At 34.5% G+C, this 18,728-nt stretch overlaps 9 protein-coding genes across 9 annotated transcripts; 3 read left to right on the top strand and 6 right to left on the bottom strand.

The window, feature by feature from the left end:
* Positions 1–427: 427 nt before the first annotated feature.
* Positions 428–1,683, bottom strand: DFA_06680 (uncharacterized protein; the record flags this gene model as incomplete). Its single annotated transcript, XM_004356853.1, has 2 exons — positions 428–986; positions 1,067–1,683. 2 exons carry the CDS (start codon positions 1,681–1,683, stop codon positions 428–430), a joined length of 1,176 nt encoding a protein of 391 aa, XP_004356907.1.
* Positions 1,684–2,006: 323 nt separating this feature from the next.
* Positions 2,007–3,752, bottom strand: adcE (LIM-type zinc finger-containing protein; the record flags this gene model as incomplete). The annotated part of the gene is made up of 1 exon (XM_004356852.1): positions 2,007–3,752. The coding sequence occupies one exon, from the start codon at positions 3,750–3,752 to the stop codon at positions 2,007–2,009; it is 1,746 nt and encodes a 581-aa protein (XP_004356906.1).
* A 371-nt stretch (positions 3,753–4,123) lies between these two features.
* Positions 4,124–4,849, bottom strand: DFA_06678 (uncharacterized protein; the record flags this gene model as incomplete). Its single annotated transcript, XM_004356851.1, has 1 exon — positions 4,124–4,849. The coding sequence occupies one exon, from the start codon at positions 4,847–4,849 to the stop codon at positions 4,124–4,126; it is 726 nt and encodes a 241-aa protein (XP_004356905.1).
* Positions 4,850–5,572: 723 nt separating this feature from the next.
* On the bottom strand, positions 5,573–6,891 carry expl2 (expansin-like protein; the record flags this gene model as incomplete). Its single annotated transcript, XM_004356850.1, has 2 exons — positions 5,573–6,535; positions 6,616–6,891. The coding sequence occupies 2 exons, from the start codon at positions 6,889–6,891 to the stop codon at positions 5,573–5,575; spliced, it is 1,239 nt and encodes a 412-aa protein (XP_004356904.1).
* Positions 6,892–6,989: 98 nt separating this feature from the next.
* Positions 6,990–10,238, top strand: glyS (glycyl-tRNA synthetase; the record flags this gene model as incomplete). The annotated part of the gene is made up of 4 exons (XM_004356849.1): positions 6,990–7,011; positions 7,929–8,827; positions 8,906–10,029; positions 10,232–10,238. The coding sequence occupies 4 exons, from the start codon at positions 6,990–6,992 to the stop codon at positions 10,236–10,238; spliced, it is 2,052 nt and encodes a 683-aa protein (XP_004356903.1).
* Positions 10,239–10,335: 97 nt separating this feature from the next.
* DFA_06675 (uncharacterized protein) lies at positions 10,336–15,773 on the top strand (the record flags this gene model as incomplete). The annotated part of the gene is made up of 8 exons (XM_004356848.1): positions 10,336–10,351; positions 10,435–10,575; positions 10,668–11,295; positions 11,391–11,639; positions 12,636–12,662; positions 13,441–13,511; positions 13,702–15,673; positions 15,761–15,773. 8 exons carry the CDS (start codon positions 10,336–10,338, stop codon positions 15,771–15,773), a joined length of 3,117 nt encoding a protein of 1,038 aa, XP_004356902.1.
* A 248-nt stretch (positions 15,774–16,021) lies between these two features.
* DFA_06674 (uncharacterized protein) lies at positions 16,022–16,358 on the bottom strand (the record flags this gene model as incomplete). Its single annotated transcript, XM_004356847.1, has 2 exons — positions 16,022–16,167; positions 16,250–16,358. The coding sequence occupies 2 exons, from the start codon at positions 16,356–16,358 to the stop codon at positions 16,022–16,024; spliced, it is 255 nt and encodes an 84-aa protein (XP_004356901.1).
* A 1,189-nt stretch (positions 16,359–17,547) lies between these two features.
* On the top strand, positions 17,548–17,797 carry DFA_06673 (uncharacterized protein; the record flags this gene model as incomplete). The annotated part of the gene is made up of 2 exons (XM_004356846.1): positions 17,548–17,557; positions 17,628–17,797. 2 exons carry the CDS (start codon positions 17,548–17,550, stop codon positions 17,795–17,797), a joined length of 180 nt encoding a protein of 59 aa, XP_004356900.1.
* A 73-nt stretch (positions 17,798–17,870) lies between these two features.
* DFA_06672 (uncharacterized protein) lies at positions 17,871–18,573 on the bottom strand (the record flags this gene model as incomplete). Its single annotated transcript, XM_004356845.1, has 3 exons — positions 17,871–17,899; positions 18,389–18,448; positions 18,552–18,573. 3 exons carry the CDS (start codon positions 18,571–18,573, stop codon positions 17,871–17,873), a joined length of 111 nt encoding a protein of 36 aa, XP_004356899.1.
* Positions 18,574–18,728: the final 155 nt, after the last annotated feature.

Here is an 18,728-nt window from a genome sequence, read left to right as displayed (position 1 = left end):
TTCTATACAATCAACGAATGATCTTTCTAGTAGTCTGAAGAATAATAATAATAATGATTAATAAAACAAAAAAAAAAGAATTTAATTACAACAAAATTGATGTGTGAACTACCCCTTTTTTTCTTTTTTTATTTTTTTTTTGTTTTCTTTTTGGAAGTGAAATTCTGATGAAATTTGTTGGACCAATTATTAAATAAATAATAACAATAAATAAATAAATAAAGAATTCTTTGGTTATTTTTTTTTGTACAAAAAAATTGATTTATTATTTATATTTTGCCCACCCATTATTATTATTATTATTATGATTATTATTATTATTATTATTATTATTACCATTTGGTTATTATTTTTAATTAAGTAAGTTATCCCATTTTTAAAAGTTTAGTTGATTGTTTTTCCAAATTTGTTTCTATGTTTAGTTTGTTTACCAATCTTCATCATCATCATCGTCATCATCATCGTCGTTTGCTCGTCTGGCAGCGATCATTGCTTCAAGACCTGATGGTGGTGGAGCTGGTATAAATATATCGTCTGTATTATCTTGTGGAATGCTTGGTGGTGGAACCATTAATCCACCTCCCATACTATTATTACTGTTATTATTATTGTTATTGTTATTGTCATCGTCATCATCGTCGTCATCATCGTCATCATCATCATCATCGTCTTGATTGGATGATGATGGTGGTGGTGGTGGAATGAATGGTGGTGGAACAACAAGTCCACTAGTGCTAGAGTTATTTTGATCAGATGTAGTAATGATTGGTTTGATTTCATCGTCATCATCGTCATCATCATCGTCATCGTCGTCTTGATCGTCATCTTCTCCATCTGATTTTGGTGGAGATGGAGGAGGAATAAACTCATTAAGATTGTTACCACTATTTTCTCTTGAAGGTGGGTTTGGTACCATTGGAGGTGGTGGAACCATAGATGAGGATGATGATCCTCCTCCTGCACCTTGACTAATTCCATCAGGATTACTAAAAAATAAAAAGATTAATATTTATAAACTATTTGTCTCTCTCTTTCTCTCTATTTGTTTGTTTGTTTTTAAACTTACGAGATAGCATTTGGATCTAAACCTAAAGCCAACATCTTTGATTGGAAAGCAACGACGGGAACACCCTTTCTATTGAGATCAAAGAATGGAGCGTATCTAGGATCCTCTTTATATGAAATACCACCATTTGAGGCAGCAGTTGGAACAATGATGATTTCCTCTTCATTGTCTGATTGATGTGAAGAGGATGGAGGTGGGGGTGGAGGTGGTGGACCAGAAGCAGCAGCAGCACCTTTACCAGGTGGTGGAGGTGGTGGTGGTGGAGGTGGAGCTCCACCCGATGCTGTAGATGATGTTGGTGGAGCAGCAGGAGAACTTGCAGTTGGTGGAGGGGGTGGAGCTGTAGCACCAGAGGTGTTTGTAGTTGTATGATAAGTTGGTGCATTTGCAGTGGGTAGTGATTCCAAGCCATCGATCGAACCCAATTTAATCTCGAGTAGTGACATGGTCACCTCGAGACGATTGAGGTGGTTTGATACATCGACCAACTTTTGTTCACACAGTAAACTGAATCGATTCAAGAACTGTGTAGTATTAATCACAAAGTTATTCACATAGGCCAATGTCTTTTTGTGTGCAAGTGGTGCAACATTTCGATAATCAACATAAACTTGCATCCTCTAAACAAACTAACTATATATAGTCTACTATCTATCTATCTATCTATCCCTCTCTATCTATCTATCTAATCTAGTTGTTACTACTACTGTTATAAATATAGAATGAAGAATGAAACAAATAGAGTTACTAATAATACTCTACTCTGTAATACACAAGAATATCCTTATCCTCAACTTTGCAAAAATCTTTCAAAGGGTCACCTCAGAAAAGGCAACTGAACTTTTTTTAATTTTATTTTATTTTTTTGTCAAATATGACCCTTTTTCGGATCCTGGACATGAATCAATCGATTTGAAGATATATACTATCTCTTTTATTATTATTGTTTATTTAATATAGTTAGATTAAATCTTAATTTAACAGTCATAATTTTAAGTGGAGGACCGACACATTTGACAACCAATTGGTATTCACGAACAAAGCTGGCGTCGACACCGGCCACCTCGGATGGTAGGATGTTGGGTGGAATGGCGTAGAAAAAGTCACCTTCAAATCGGTCTTTGACCAGAGGGAAACGTGTAGAGTTGTGGAATTCGCAACGACCAAGCTTGGCAGTTGTCTTTTTGGCACGACGGTCATATGCAGAGCCGACAATCTCCATACGTGTCTCTGTCATGAGAATGTATGCTACTACCTTGTCAACCTTTTTCGAAGTGGGATTATCAATGAGAAAACCAAACTGGATGGTTTCACCGGCACGATAAAACTTGCGTTGCAATTGAATCGAAAAGAAGAGATACTTGCTCGATCCGACAAAAGTACGGCGTTCCTCTTGGTAGAGACCGGTTGTTGACTCAAAGCATAATGGGTGGTACGCCTTGTTATCCTTTACCTTTAGAGAGAGGTTGGTCAGTGAGAATGGCTTTTGACAACCAGCACAAATGATAGAAACCGAGAAACACTCTGGATGCCATGTACGTTCAAGTGCACGTATCGAGTTGGTTGACAATATAGCATTACAAGCAGCACATCGATCCAACCCATTTCCAGGCATAATATTAATCGTTTGTGTTGATGGTGGTGGAGATATACCTGATGCACTCGACATCATAGTTGACATATTTCCAATTGAACCAGTTGATAAATGATGATTATGATTATTATTATTATTATTGACAATGGGTGGGAATCCAGATAATGAAGATGATGAAGATGAAGATGATGATACATTTGGAAATGATGCCATTGAAATATTACCACCACTATTATTAATATTTGGTAAAGTTGGGAAATTTGATTGTTGTTGTTGAGCAGCAAGTTGTTGCTGTTGTTGTTGTTGTTGTTGTGCAGCAAGTTGTAATTGATGTTGAACATATGGTTTTAATTTCTCGACTCTTTCAAGATAGATCTTTGCCTTGTCATTTAAACTTTGTTTGATGATACTATCAGGTTCACCCTTGATTGCCAATAAAAAGTATGAACACGCTTGTTCATAGTATGAAGATGCCTTTCTGTAGTCTCTCAACTCTTCTTCACGTTTTCCCTTTGCAACCAGTCCCATTGCCACTTCATCAGCCTCTACTCTTCCCATTGTACTCTTTGAAGAGAATTGGTCACCAACAGATGGCATAGATGATAGTTTCGATAAAGTATCATTTGAACTACCGGTACTACCAAATGATGATGTTGATTGATTCATACCAACACCACCAGCAGATGGGAATTGATTAATCGATGCAGATGATGGTTGTACAACACTGGTAGTCATATAAGTATTAGTTGATGGTAATGTTACATTGGCTACTGATGGTGATACTGATGATGGTATTGATGGAAAGTTGAATATTGCATTACTATTATTACTATTACCTCCAACACCTGTGCTAGTTGAAGAGGAAGAAGAAGAAGCTAAATTCTTTATAAACTTGTTACGATTTGTGTATTCTTCAATCTTTGTCTTTACAAGAGCAGTCCTCGATGGATCCTTTTCGCTGACAATCGCTAGTTTAAGGTTGAGTATTGCTTGTTCATACAACTGCGATGCCAGAGTATATTGTTTTGATGTGTCTGCTTCAACTGCCTGTTTAGCTAGTTGTAATCCTGTTTGTAATATTTCATGTGACATGTTGTGCTGCTGTGATGATTTAAAACTAGTGTACTAGTTTAATATAATAATAATAGATTGAGTAAAAAGTAAAAGTAAAATAAATAATAATAAATAGTGTTACTAATCTAATATACAATGAGAGGGAGGGGGTTGCTTGCTACCCTACACAAAAATACAGTAGTAGTTATACTTTTTTATTAATAATTTAATTTTTATTAATTTCCGCTGATGCAGTTCAGAGAATCAACACCCAACCTCCTTGGGTTCTATATAGTGTAGTTTTTAGCTTTAGTATGTTTGTCTTTGGTTTTGGGGATCATTAATATATTATTTTTTATTACCATATATGTATATTTTAATTTATTTATTTATTTATATATGTATGTATATTAGAGTGTTAAATCCAATTCAGAGACAGCACCTTTAATGAATTTAGCAACTTCTTTGTCTTTGGTGATGAGAGATGCGTGACTGGCTGGGAGGTGGAGTACTTTGGCATTGACCATTGCAGACATTGCAGTTTGTGCAGCGAGTGGGAGAATACGATCCTCGTCGGATATTTGGTACCAACATGGAAGACCCTTGTAACCAAGTGTGGTAACATGCTCATAGACACACTTGAGACCGAGTGGTTTTTGGGTTTGTAGCCAGACTGCGCAATCAGCATCGGAAGCATCGTGAGCCAATACAGTCTTGAATAAAGTTGGATTGAGCCAGAGATTACCGTAGCCGTCTGGAAGCATAAGGCCGTCTGATGGGAACTGAAGGTTACCTCCTAGGGCGGCATCCAAGTTTTGACCTTCACTTGGAATGATACCATTGACAAAGAGTAGACCGGCAACCTTGTTTTGTAGTTTGGGAACGGCTTCAGAGATGACAAAACCACCATAAGAGTAACCTACCAATAATACCTTTCCATCGATTCTTTCAACCAGTCTTCTCAAAGCTTCAACATCGTCAGTCAATGATGTCAATGGTAATTGTACACCATAGACTTGATGTCTCTTGGCGAGTCGAACTAAAACCTTTCTCCAAATCCCTGCATCACACCATGACCCGTGAACCAAAACTACTTTAACTTTTGGTGTTGGTTTGGTTACTTGAATTGGTTCCATTTTTTTAAATATAAAGATATTATATGTATGTATATGTAGAGTATAGAGAGAGATTGATGAAATAGAATGAAAATGAAAAATGAAACGCGAAAGAGAATGATCACTTGACGGTTTATGATGACGACGGTTTGCTTGTCTTTGAGACAGTAAAAAAAATCTTCGAGATATTTTATTGATTAAAAAAATATCATTCAGAAAAGTTGAATAAACCAATGGAAAGTTCAAGTTTTAATCGTGTATACCAAGGGTTTATTGTAACCAAGTCTAATAAATCTAAAGATTATCACATAAATATCTATTGATCAACTTCTTTGGAAATATTTGAAAAACAATGAACCAAAGGGGCAAGGAACCATAGACATCACGGCCAGACGAATCATAATCTATTTTCCCCATTACTTTTTAAATGTGTACGGGTTACTGCCAACCTGCAAACATTGAGTGATATTTAATCACATATCTTTCGAGAAAGTCTTTCACTCAACACCCACTGCCTGCATCTACATCATTGTTTGCCTCTTTTGAAAAAAGAATAGAATTAATCAAGAATAGTATAAGATAAGATAAGATAAACAAACAAATTAAATAGTAAGTATAGATAGATTTGATTTGATTTTTTTAAAAGGGATTGTACAAAAATACTCTTATTGTAACAAATGTTTTGTTTTGATTGCTTTTTATTAATTTAATTTATTATTTACAGATTCTATTTTCTATTTTTCTCTAAGATGATGAAGAAGTATTTGTATTTGCGATTGGGACAAGTTTGATATCATCAAGATAGATTTTAAATGCAGATGAACCTATGTTTCTAAAAGCGAGGTTGGTTGGTTTGCCAAGAGAGTCTGGTGCACCGAGGGACGAGAGTGAAAAGGTTTGTTTAGTCCAAGAGGTGGAGACTGGTACGGTGACAGTGGTGGCATAGCCGACGGCGAGTGTGCTGATGGCAGAGTCACCCTTGATGTAAAACTCGAGACTGTCAAAAAGAGGTGCCCACTCGACTGGGAGGTCGGTACCGATTTGAATGGATCCGATGGGGTTGATGGTGGCAGAGCAGACTGCAGCGCCACCCTCTCTGGCAGCAGATGTATCGGCCCAGTTAATATTGGCGTTGGAAGACCAATCGGCCCATCCAAGATTGGGGTGGTTGTAGTCGAGTGGCTTGACAAGCGATCCATTGTGGTAGATCCAACCTTGTGCGTCAACTGGAAGAGGAGCGACACAAGCGTCCTTGATACCGGTGACTGGCTCGCCAAATTGGCCGGTTCCCTCGGTCACGACAGCACGGGTGAACGACTTGACCATGACATCAACACGCTCGCCATACTTGGAGTAGACACGAGCAACGATGGGGAACTTGACTTGACCTTGCTCGCCAGAGTAGGTCCAGTAGTTGTAAAGACGACGTGGGAGTGAGATGACCTTGCCATCGGCAGTTTCAATGTCGATATGGTCCAAACCAACCTTGTGATTAAATACCATAAATTCAAACCATTGGGCAGTAGTATCGGCATCCTTCATCAACAGCTTGATAGGACCTTGGACATAGTCGCAAGACACCTTCTTGGCAGTACTCATAAATACTCCAACAGTGCTACCTCCAGCTACAGCAAATGCTTCAGGTGATAAATCAAAATGTGGGAATGAAGTATCACACCATCCTGGATCTGGACATTGGTCAACAATCTAAAAAAAAGGTAAAAAAAATAATTAATTAAATTAATTAATATTTTTGAATTTCACTTTTTCTTTTAATTATTACATACAGTTACAACTTGAGTACCCATTGGACCATTTATTTCATAACATTCACCACATGCACTTGAACCATTGTAGACTGCTGTAGCGGCAGCTGCAATGAAACGATGACCTGGACCGGTTGGACCTTCGAGTGGACCATATCCACAGTTTCCATGTTCGACGGCTTCATACCATGTGGATCTTGATGAGAAACATTCACCCAAATCTGTTGCACCAAGTACACCAGAAATGGTTACCATTAATATAGAACTAATGGCTATTAATTGTTTTGAAAATTTCATTATTAAATATTTATATAAATATTATTATTATTTCATAAAGGGAAATATATATTTGTTGATTATTATTATTAATGTTTTTAACTTTTAAAAGTTTTGAAATGAGAATGATTGTAAAACAATGTTTATATATAGTAGTTGTAGAGATTTAAACAAGAGTCAGTTAATCTTCGAAATTATAGTTTGTCAAACAACTTCAAATAATTTAATTTAATTAATTGAATCGTACATCAACTGTTTAGATTATCAGTACTGGAACCACCGATATTGTCAAACAGTTGGAGTTTTGATTTGTTTTAATTAAATTTTAGGTCTTTTGGAGGAACATTGAGTTGGCCTCCTCCTCGAGACACGGTCCTATGAACATATGGGAGGAGCTTCAAAATTAAACGTTGATCTCTAAATCTAAAAAAGGTCATTTGAAAAAAAAACAAAAAGGACACCGTTTTTAAAATCATTTTTAAAATCTCCAACGTTGGTCTATTGTTCTAACCAACCCATCCATCTCAACATTGGTGTCCAAAATATCAAATAGTTTTTAAAATTCTTAAAATCAAAAAAAAAAAATAAAAAAGACCAAATATTTAAATTAAACTGATTTATTTTTGAATTTCAAAATATTATAAAATAATTAATTTTGATTTTTGTTTTCCAACCAGTTCTAAAAATAATTGTTTTTAATTTTTATAAACGTCAACTGCTGAAAAAACAAATTAATTATTATTATTTTCATTTTTTTTCCAAATTTTCAAAATTTATTGTTTCAATATTCCAAAATAAATTGAAGTTCCAAAAAATAAAAGATTTTTTAATTTGGATTGAATACTATGTTAATGTTATAGATCTAATATATGGGAGCCAATCAATAATATTAATATTGCCGGCAACGGAATTTGGGGAATGAGAGAGAAAAAAAAATAAAAAAATGCATTATGTGAGATTTTTGGGAACATCAAAGAAAACTCGCTCAAATTGAGTGGTTATCTTGATTTCAATTCTTCTTATCGTCTTCTCATTTCTTCTTCTTCTTTTTGTTAGAGTAGAGTATATGTACATTCAAAGATCCTTTTCATTTGTAAGAAGATCATTATCAATAACAACAACAACAACAACTCAATTCATATCAACAACAAAAACAACCAATTCAAATTATTCATATTACAGTAGTAAAAGTAAAGAAACAGACATGTCACAACAAGCATTTAGTAGAGCAGGTTTAGAAGACTTGATGAAACGTAGATTCTTTATTACACCAGCATTTGAGATTTATGGTGGTGTAGCAGGTCTCTATGACTATGGTCCCCCAGGTTGTGCAATCAAGGCCAACTTGATCAACTTGTGGCGTCAACACTTTGTCATCAACGAAGATATGCTCGAAGTTGATTGTACATCTCTTACACCAGAGGTTGTCCTCAAGACATCTGGTCACGTTGCCAAGTTTGCCGATTTCATGGTCAAGGATGAGATCACCAAGCAGTGCTACCGTGCCGATCATTTGCTCGAACAACATATCGACAAGTTGTTGGAAGACAAAAAGATCACTGCTGAACGCAAGGAAGAGCTCACTCATGTACGTGCCAAGGCTGGTGACTATGGTCAATCTCAATTGACCGAAGCACTCAAAAAGTATGGTGTCAAGTGTCCAGACACTGGTAATGCCATCACCGAGCCATACCCATTCAATCTCATGTTCCAAACTCAAATCGGTCCATCTGGTCAATTGGTTGGTTTCATGCGTCCAGAAACCGCTCAAGGTATCTTTGTCAACTTTAAGCGTCTCCTCGATTACAACGCCAACAAACTTCCATTTGCCGCTGCTCAAATTGGTAACTCTTTCCGTAACGAAATCGCTCCACGTTCTGGTCTTCTTCGTGTACGTGAATTCACAATGGCTGAAATTGAACATTTCGTCAATCCACATGATAAATCTCATCCAAAGGTAAAAGACAAAAAAAGAAAACAAATCAAATCTAAAAATATATCAATGTTAACATTATATATTTCCTTTTCTATTTAGTTTGAAGAAGTAGCAAATATTAAAGCTAATTTATTAACATCGGAAGCTCAAGATGGTGATAAAAAGGTAGTAGAGATGACATTTGGTGATGCAGTTAAACAAGGTACTATTAATAACCAAACACTTGCCTACTTTATGTGTCGTACTCAATTGTTCCTTCATACTATTGGTATCAAACCCGAACGTATGAGATTCCGTCAACATCAACAAAATGAAATGGCCCATTATGCCTCTGACTGTTGGGACGCTGAGATTCACACCTCGTACGGTTGGATCGAGTGTGTTGGTCATGCTGATCGTAGCTGTTACGATCTCACTGTGCATTCGGACGCCTCGCGTATCCCCTTGGTCGCCTTTGAAGAGTTTAAGGACGGTCCCAAGACAATCGAGGTGGTCGATGTCAAGATCAACAAGAGCAAGATGGGCAGCACCTTTAAAAAGGACGCCAAGGCCCCAATGGACTACCTCGAAGGTTTGGCCACCAAGATGGAAGAGGCATTAAAGTTGCGTGACGAACTCGACGCCGCCGGCTCTGCCACTATTGTCGTCAACGACCAAGGTTACAACATCACCAAGGAAATGGTCTCGTTTACTCAAGCCACCAAGAAATTGACCGGTCAATCATTTGCTCCACATGTCATTGAACCATCTTTTGGTCTCGGTCGTATCATCTATTCGCTCTTGGAACACAGTTACTCTGTGCGTCCAGCTACCGAAGAAGACAAGGCTGAAGATGCCAACAAGAAGCTCGACAGAGCCGTCCTCTCTTTGCCAGCCATCATCGCACCTGTCAAGACCTCTGTTCTCCCACTCACCCAATCCGAAGCTCTTGCTCCATTTGTCCAACAAATTACCCGTCTCCTCAAGGAACAAGGTATCTCTAGCAAGGTCGACGAGTCTGGTGTCGCCATTGGTCGTAGATACGCCCGTACCGATGAGATTGGTATCCCATTCGCCATCACCATTGATTTCACCACTGTCGAAGATCAAACTGTCACCCTTCGTGAACGTGACACTATGATTCAAGTCCGTGTTCCACTCCAACAAGTTGCTACCACCATCAAACAACTTTCTGAAAATACTTTACAATGGACTCAAGTTGCCAATACTTTTCCAGCTCACAAGTAAATAAATTCTCAAATCAAATCAAATCAACTTTACTTTTCCAGTCTCAAAAGTAAATTCAAATCAAATCAATTAAATTATTAGATAGAAAAAAAAAAAAAGATAAAAGGGGAATGATATATTAGAAAATTGATTAGACATGTTTAAAGATTATTCATTGGTTGTTTCCAGAGTTGACCACCACTCCAATTTTTAAAATAGATTTTAAATCTTTTTTCTTTTTTGGTTCAATTGGATTTGATAAGACGAGCAACTATAAATTATCTATATATGATTAAAAGTAGTTAATATTAAAGTAAAATTAAATGGTATCTGAATCAGGTATAAATAATTTAGAGGAGAAAAGAATATTTAATATTTTGGGTTATCAAACTAACAAAAAAGTATTTTTTTTTATAAAAAAGTTTGTGAAAGATTATTAAGAGGAATAGCAAGTTTATTTGCAATTGCATGTACTATCATTGTTGAAACTATTAGACTTGCATGGTTTGTTTTTGTAGGAATATGTGTCATTTCCCCTATCTTTTGTGTTTTTGCTTATTTTTGTAAGAACCAAAATTGAAAAAGAGATAATATATTTTTGTTATTTTTTTTTTTAAATATTAATATTATTATCTTTCTATCTTTATCTTTATAGTACCATGGATTAAAATTAATTTAGATGTAGCAGTTTTTAATCCATCAAATTATACAATGCCAATTGGAAATCAAACCTATGAAGTTGATTACTATTTAAATTATTATAGTGTCTATTTTGGTCAAAGTCAAAATGATTGCGATTATGGTCAAAACAACACAAAGATTATTGTAAACAATAATAGTAATGGTAGTGATGACTCTATTCAATGTTCATTTGTAAATGAATTGGGTCAAAATTCAATCTTTATGACTAGACAAGATGCTGAAGAAACTTCAAAGACAATGTGTAGATTACTGATCTCACAATTTGTCTTGTCGTTTGTACTGATGCTATTGTTGTGTCAAAAGTTTACATTGAATCGTGCTCCATGTTGTATGCTTTTGGTTTATCTCGGTCTTGTCTCTACCGAGGTGACACTATTAGTATACTTTCGTCGTGCCTTTATCCCATCACTTGGCATCAACCATCAAATCCTCGCTTTACCCGATAAAGTCGACTTTGTCTATACCAAAGGCTTCTATTTCGCTCTTGTATCATGTCTAAGAGAAATCATCACTCTTTGTGTTATCTTTGTTGATCCAGCATCTTCACAACGTAATAAAGGTGGTTATGCTCCTATTGAAGTGTAAGTAGGAGACAGAGAAAGCCAAAAATAAAAAAAAATTGAATTTTACCCTCACCTCTGAGTTTGAGTGACAGATTGCGACACCAATCTTCAAGACAGCTGTTAAAATCGGTCAGTCATCACTTCCTCATAGTAATTCTATCTCTCAATAATATACAACGGTCAGTCATCTACAATGTAGAGCTCTATAAAAGAGAGCCTTCAGAGGCTCTAGAAATCATTCTTCAACAAGTTAGTACCTCCTCTCTTCCAGTCCTAGTCTTAGTCCTCTCGAGCCTGCCTAGTCTTAATCCCTTTAGTCCTATAGTCCTCTGCCTACCTGCCCTCGCTATCAACCCTTTTTGGTAAGATACATACACTTCACTTTAACTTTAGTCTATCATCATATGATGTCGCTAGCCTTCTTTTTTTTTTTTTTTTTTTGCTTGCAGCTAACTCTCCTTATCACAAGCCTTGTTGTGATTGCCTCATGGGGCAAATCATTGACCAACCCAATGCCATCATCACTTCATTGGGATCTTATAGGAGGGATTATTAATAGTACACCATGATGATGATTACAATAACATCTTTTGTCTCTCTCTCTCTTCAATCGTTTCAATGTTTAACCTCAAACAGTTTTGTTTCTTTTCTTTCTTTTCTTTTTGTTCATTCATAATATATACAAGTTATTATTACTTTAAAAAAAAATACAATAATACGATAATGGTAATAATAATAATAATAATAATAATAATTTAAATATTATGAATGAATGACATTTTTCAATCTCATTGCAGATAGGAGTGTGTTACTACTTTTGAAACCACTCACACTCAACTCTATTATCTACTCTCTCTCTCTCTCTCTCTCTCTCTCTCTCTCTCTCTCTCTCTCTCTCTCTCTCTCTCTCTTTAATATGATGATCACCCATCCAATGATCAAGATCCAATACTCTCTCTTTCCTCTTTTGTGTTTTGTGTGTGTTGTATATTATTTAATTTGTTTTATTCTTCCAGCGAACCAAACCACGCACACTCAACAATATTAGGATAAAGAAGAGTGATGAAAAGTAGCCAAGTTAAGATGTGATCATAATATAATATAATATTGTATGCAATTCTTAATGTTATTGTTTTGTTCTATTTCTATTTCTATTCTATTTCTTTTATTCTTATACTATAATAATAATAGTAGTACAACCATCATGATGTATATATTTCAACTTTTCGATATAAAAAATGGTAAATGTCAATTTAGAAAACATCCAGTCAATTGTAAAATATATATATATATATATATCATTATCATTATCATTATCATTTAAGCAAAGCAATCAAATCAAATCAAATCAATTTTAGTTTAATCACAGTGATGATTGGAGTATAGTATATAGTATAGTATAGTTTGAGTGAGTTCGTAATTGGATTAATTAATTAATTAATACTATGATGAATGATGATGATAAACTTCGATTGTATCTAGATAGGGAATATATTATATTCTATTATATTATTGATTGATCAATAACAGGGAAATATTATATATATACATAATAACAAAAGACCAATATAAATAGCATCACTTCTACTTCCCTTCAATCACACGATTGTATATATAAATATATATGTTCCGGTATATCATCCAATCCATCCAATCCATTAACACCACACACAACACAAACACATTTATTATTTTTTTTATACCATTAAATGGGTAGTGGGTTGGAATATACACATACAAAAGTGGATTGTATTAATGCAACGTTGGGTTAATTGGCAGTAGATAGAATCAATCAATCAGTCAGTCAGTCTTCACACACACATATTTTTTATATTTTTTTAATTACCCTCCTATCATTATCATCACCAAATAATATTTTGTTGTTATTGTTATTATTATTATTATTGTTGTTATACTCAATCAAATAATAGTTTCAGAATTGACAAGAGTTCTTGCTTTTTTTGGATATATTACAATCGACGTAGTAGTAGTAGTAGGACAATCTACACTACACCAAAGACAAGCAACTACAAACAGAGTACTACTACTACTCTACCACCCACTCACTATCAACCGCATTTATCACAACTCTTTTTCCTGTCCTGTCCTTTTTTTTCCCTATCTCTTTTTTTTTTTTTTTGTTTCAGTAATCAAATAATTTAGTCTGCTAGTACTCAATTACACTACTACCCTCCACAATAATAATAATACTGCTTGGTGTTTTGGACATAAATGTATGAAGGTAAATTAAATTTTATTCTTTTTTTGTTTTCTTCTCTCTCTTTTTATTTTTTTGTTGGGAAATTAATTTCCATTCATCCACATCACATATATCAATCACATCAACAACAGACATCCAACGACAGACAATAGCCAACATAATAATTGATATTAATAATATTTTCCCTACTCCACTCTTTATAGCCTATAAACCAATTACAGAGAACTTTCCATTCCTGATATTTTTCTTCACTTGCTACTTTGCTCTTATTCATTCCATTATGCCTACCATTGCCAAAAAATCAATCAAAAAATCAACTTCTTCCAACTCCAACAACAACAATCAAACTTCCATGGAAAAAGTAGCCAACAACAGCAACAACACTGACACCAACAATATGAGTGGCAGTAGCAGTAGCAGTAGCAGTAGTTCTGGTAGAATCGATGGTGGAGAAATCTCAAAGATTGTAAATAGAATCACCAAGAAATTAAATCATATAATATCCTCTTCAGAATCTAGAAAATCTACTCCACCATCATCACCATCATCAACAACAAACCAACAACTTGAAAATTCAACCAACAACAACAACAATAATAGTACCAATTTATCATTTAATAATTTAAAGAAATTTTTAAATTCTTCATCATTATCATCGATTAAACCATATAAACAAACCAACAGCAGTAACAACAACAACAACAACAATAGTAGTGAATCCATTCTTTTAAATTTACAACAACAACAATTAAAACAAACCGATTCCAACAATATAACTACACACTCTTCTTCCGAAACAACAGATTATTTTCCATTTTTAAATTTACCAGAAGAATTAATAATAGAGGTATCAACCTTTTTAGATTTGAAATCATTGGCCAATCTATCAACTGTATCTAAAGATATAGCCAGATTGGTATTCAACGATGTATTGTTTTGGCGTCAAAAGGTACAGGAGATTTGGACAAGTGCTGCTCCATCTACATCCATGTTGCACCAACTTGGCGTTGGCAGTAAATTTGAATGGTACCAATACTACAAGATGCGTCATCTCATGTCGCAGTCGGGTGCCGTCCACTCGACATTGGTGCGCGTCAAGGGTACCACCCCGTCGGCTCGCTACCAACACACTGGCGCCGTCGTCGGCAACAACATCTACTATATCGGTGGCCAAGAGACACAGGTGCGCCGATTCAACGATATTTTCAAATTCAACACCGACACGCAACGATTCTCCAAGGTGGAGATCCAAGGGCCGACCGCTCCACCTCGATTTGCTCGTCACACATCCGTCGCCATTGGCACCAAGGTCTATGTGTTTGGTGGGTTTGACGGCTCGGGTATCTACTTTGATCTCTCGATATTCGACACTGAGGACAATAGATGGCACACTGCCTGTGTCGGCGGCAAACCACCTCGTTCGCGTACCAACCACGCCGCTGCAGCCATCGGCCACAAGCTATACATTCACGGCGGTATCAACCGTGACACGCATTGGGCACTCCAAGATCTCGACGAGTTCTATGTCTACAGCACTATCACTGGCTATTGGAGCGAGGTAAAGTGTACCGGCGACAAACCAACTGCTCGTTGCGGTCATCGTATGGTTGCCATTGGCAACAAACTCTACATGTTTGGTGGCGGTGCAGGTGACAGTTGGCGTGAACGTTACAATGACATTCACATTTTCGACACTGAAACCAACGCTTGGAGAAGGGTCCCACCCAACCCAATCGTTCGTGTCTGTACCTTTTCAAGTGTGTTTGTCTTTGGTAATCTCATCGGTGTCTATGGTGGTCAACATCTCATCAAAGGAAAAGTCACTAAAAAGATTTATTTCTTTGATACCATCTCTGAAACTTGGATTAAACAATCTTTTAAACCAAATAGTATAAATAATCAAAATAACAGTAATAACAGTAATAATAATACATCAACATTATCAGCATCAAGTTTATTTAGTAGTAATCACAATAATCATCATCATATTGGAAATATGGAAAATAGAAATAGTGGTCCAAACACTAATAGTCTCATCAATCCAAGAGATATGGCATCTGCCGATGTAGTAGGTGACAAAGTCTATCTATTTGGTGGATATGATGGTAAAGCTATGGATGATTTAAATATTATTACTCTTTCTAGTGAAATTAAAAACCTTCAATACTTTAAAAGGTAATTGATTGAAATTTAATAAATAAATAAATAATTTAAAAACAAAAAAAAAAACAAATTTATTAAATTATTTTTATTTATTTAAAGGAGAGTGTTTTAGACTAACTTTGCTCCGACAAATAGTATATAGAATCATTACTATGAGGAGGATTCTGTAAAGGATTACCAGTTAATGAAGAAGAAGAAGAGGAAGAAGAAGACAACGAGCAAGAATAAGAGAGCGTTACTAATTCTTTGGTTAAATTGTTGGTTTTGGTTGGATTAGAGTAATCCACCAACGTCAATGAACGATTGATTTCGATTGTTTAAAAGGTTATATAAATGTTTAACCAGTTAAATATGAGAGGTTTAAACATATCCATAAGCCCAACTTGGTCTACTGAATCTTGATACCGAATTTATAGATTGTTGTTGTTGTTGACCGACATTATTTTGTGATCCAATTGATGTTGAAACAAAAGATGATTGTTTGAATGATAATTTTGAAAGGTTTTCTATAAAAAAAAAATAATTTAAGTAATTTTGTTTATGTATAAAGATCTGATGTATGAATATTATTCTTATTTTAATACTTACGGAAAATCATTTTTAAAGAAGTAAGTATATTTTTATTGAAAAAGAGTAATAAAAGATTGGATGTTGAATGAATGATGAAATAAAAGTTAAATGGAAGGTATTTATACATTTTTATTGATTGTCTCACATTAGAGTGTTGATGTCAACGACAGAGAGTATTATTATAATTATGATATATAATCATCATCTAATAGATTAATAGTGGTTTACTGTCGTTATCATCTAGTGATAAATACTACATCTAAAAGTTGTGTTGTGTTGACATCAGTTTTAATTCCAACAATTAATTGTGATGCCATTTTTTTATTGGGTCTGCCAAGATTTAATCTTTAAAATCAATCATCATCATAATCATCTATACTTTTTACGACAAATGGGATCCATCCATGGATTAACATTAAATACATCAACTGATCATTCGTCATGTCACTTTTATATTTTGGACAAGATTGTTAGTGTCATTGAACATCGCAAATTTGTGTATATTCAATCAAAATGATATCTCATTTAAATGTCATCAACACTCTATAGAATCATTGATCATTGATTCAACTGATCCAGTCCAAGGGGAGAGAGAGATACTGCTACCCCAATATACCACCACTTTTTTTTGTTTGGGTTAACACCCCCTACCCTTAACTTTCCTTTACATTCCTTACTCTAAAATTTCTATTTGGGAATAAATAGATAATCACCTATCCCTAAATAGAGAGAGTACTTAAAATAACCAACTTGTTTGATCCGATTTATTATTTTGTTATTGTGAGAGTGTGTGTTTGTCCCCGACTCTGATTTAACACACCCATAAATAATATGACATAGAGAGAATGAGTGTGGGTTCGTCAGAATAATATTATTAGTGTTTTTTTTTCTTTCAACACAACCACACAAAATTAGTGGAATGGAGGATGGTATCACTACACATTGTTTATAGTATCATCATACAACCATCACATCACTCACATGTTTTAACCATCAAAAACTAACTTTCTTTTCCAAACGATGGACTAATAAGGAATCATATATCCGAAAATTTCCTAAATTATCACTACCAGCCTGTCCGCCAATGTTCCAGCTCATCATATGATTCCCTAAATGATGTTTACACTAACCAACCCCCATTTTCAGAGGTATTCAAAGTTCTAAATAACTTACCCCAAAACAACAAGTATGGTTACTGGATCATGAATTTTGTATAAATAGAAATCATTTGATTTGATAATATCATTCATTCAATTCAAATCATTAAATATTAAATCTCCTTTCAAACTTTTTATAACAACCCAAACCTTTAAAAAATGCTTTATAGTATGTATATTAAAATTAAAAAAAAAAAAAATGGAGTGAACAAAGAATTAATAAATTATTCCTATTTTAGAATCATTATCAAATATTGGAACCATTAATAAATCCAACGGAAAATCTATCCAACAACAACTCAATAATAATATGAATAATAATGTTTACAACCAAACGAATAATGGTTCAAGTACATTGAATTTAAATCAAACTTCAATGTTTTCTCGTCCATATTATTGTGCCTGGTAACTTTATGAATCCATAGGAATGCAAGTTACCACCTATTTATTTATTAATTATTACTATTAAAGTCCGAACCAAATCAAACACCCTTATTTATTAAATCTTCATCTTAAAATAAAAACAAATTGATTTTAACCTATATAAATATGTATTAGATCCAAAAAAGGAATTCCTCATGTCAGATTCAAATCCTGTCAAACCAGGTTTATTGTTTTTATTTTTTGTTTTGTTTGTTTAGTGTTCACGTTATACTATTCATGATGGTGTTATCAATGACGTATGCTAATATCATCATAAGAATTTAGTAAATGTTTTACTCCTGTAACCAGGTTAATTAATTTGAATCTAAATTAGATGTTGTCATTTTGGCAGATGGATCGATAACAAGCATTTACCTAGAGTTGGAAAATGTCGTTTCAAAAAATCGGAATATGGGTGTGTTGACATCAACCAGTATTTTGTGGTTGACGAATAGATCTTACATACTTTTTACTCACAAGTGCTAAATAACACAATTCAATCTATATGATGGCATATGGTATGCCATCATCGTTCAAGATTCCAAATTATTCACATTGTTTCTCACTGGTTATTTACCATTTGGATTTATTACCTTTTGTAATCGATATTTGTTGATGTTATCATTGACATCAGTATCTGATTATATCAATAAAAGAATGACGCAAACTAGCAGAGTTTATTGTTAATTTTCAATAATAAAATGTACCAAGTACCGAAATCGATCGAAATTAGTATTTACCAATGGTATCAGTTCCCTTCATTATCATCATACTCTGCTAATTGTAATTTAGATCCTATAATCAATTGATTGTCAGGGTATAAATAAATAGAATTCATTTTGTTAATTAAATTAACAATCCAAATCAATCCAGACCAGAGTACTACACTATCTAGATATTTATAATTGATTTCTAGG

The sequence above is a fragment of the Cavenderia fasciculata genome, assembly GCF_000203815.1.
Source record: "Cavenderia fasciculata unplaced genomic scaffold Scf_EJPB12P01AWP9W-5, whole genome shotgun sequence".
NCBI classification, from domain to species: Eukaryota; Evosea; class Eumycetozoa; order Acytosteliales; family Cavenderiaceae; genus Cavenderia; species Cavenderia fasciculata.
The sequence above is the reverse complement of the archived record's forward strand: the minus strand, read 5'-3'. Positions and strand labels throughout refer to the sequence as shown.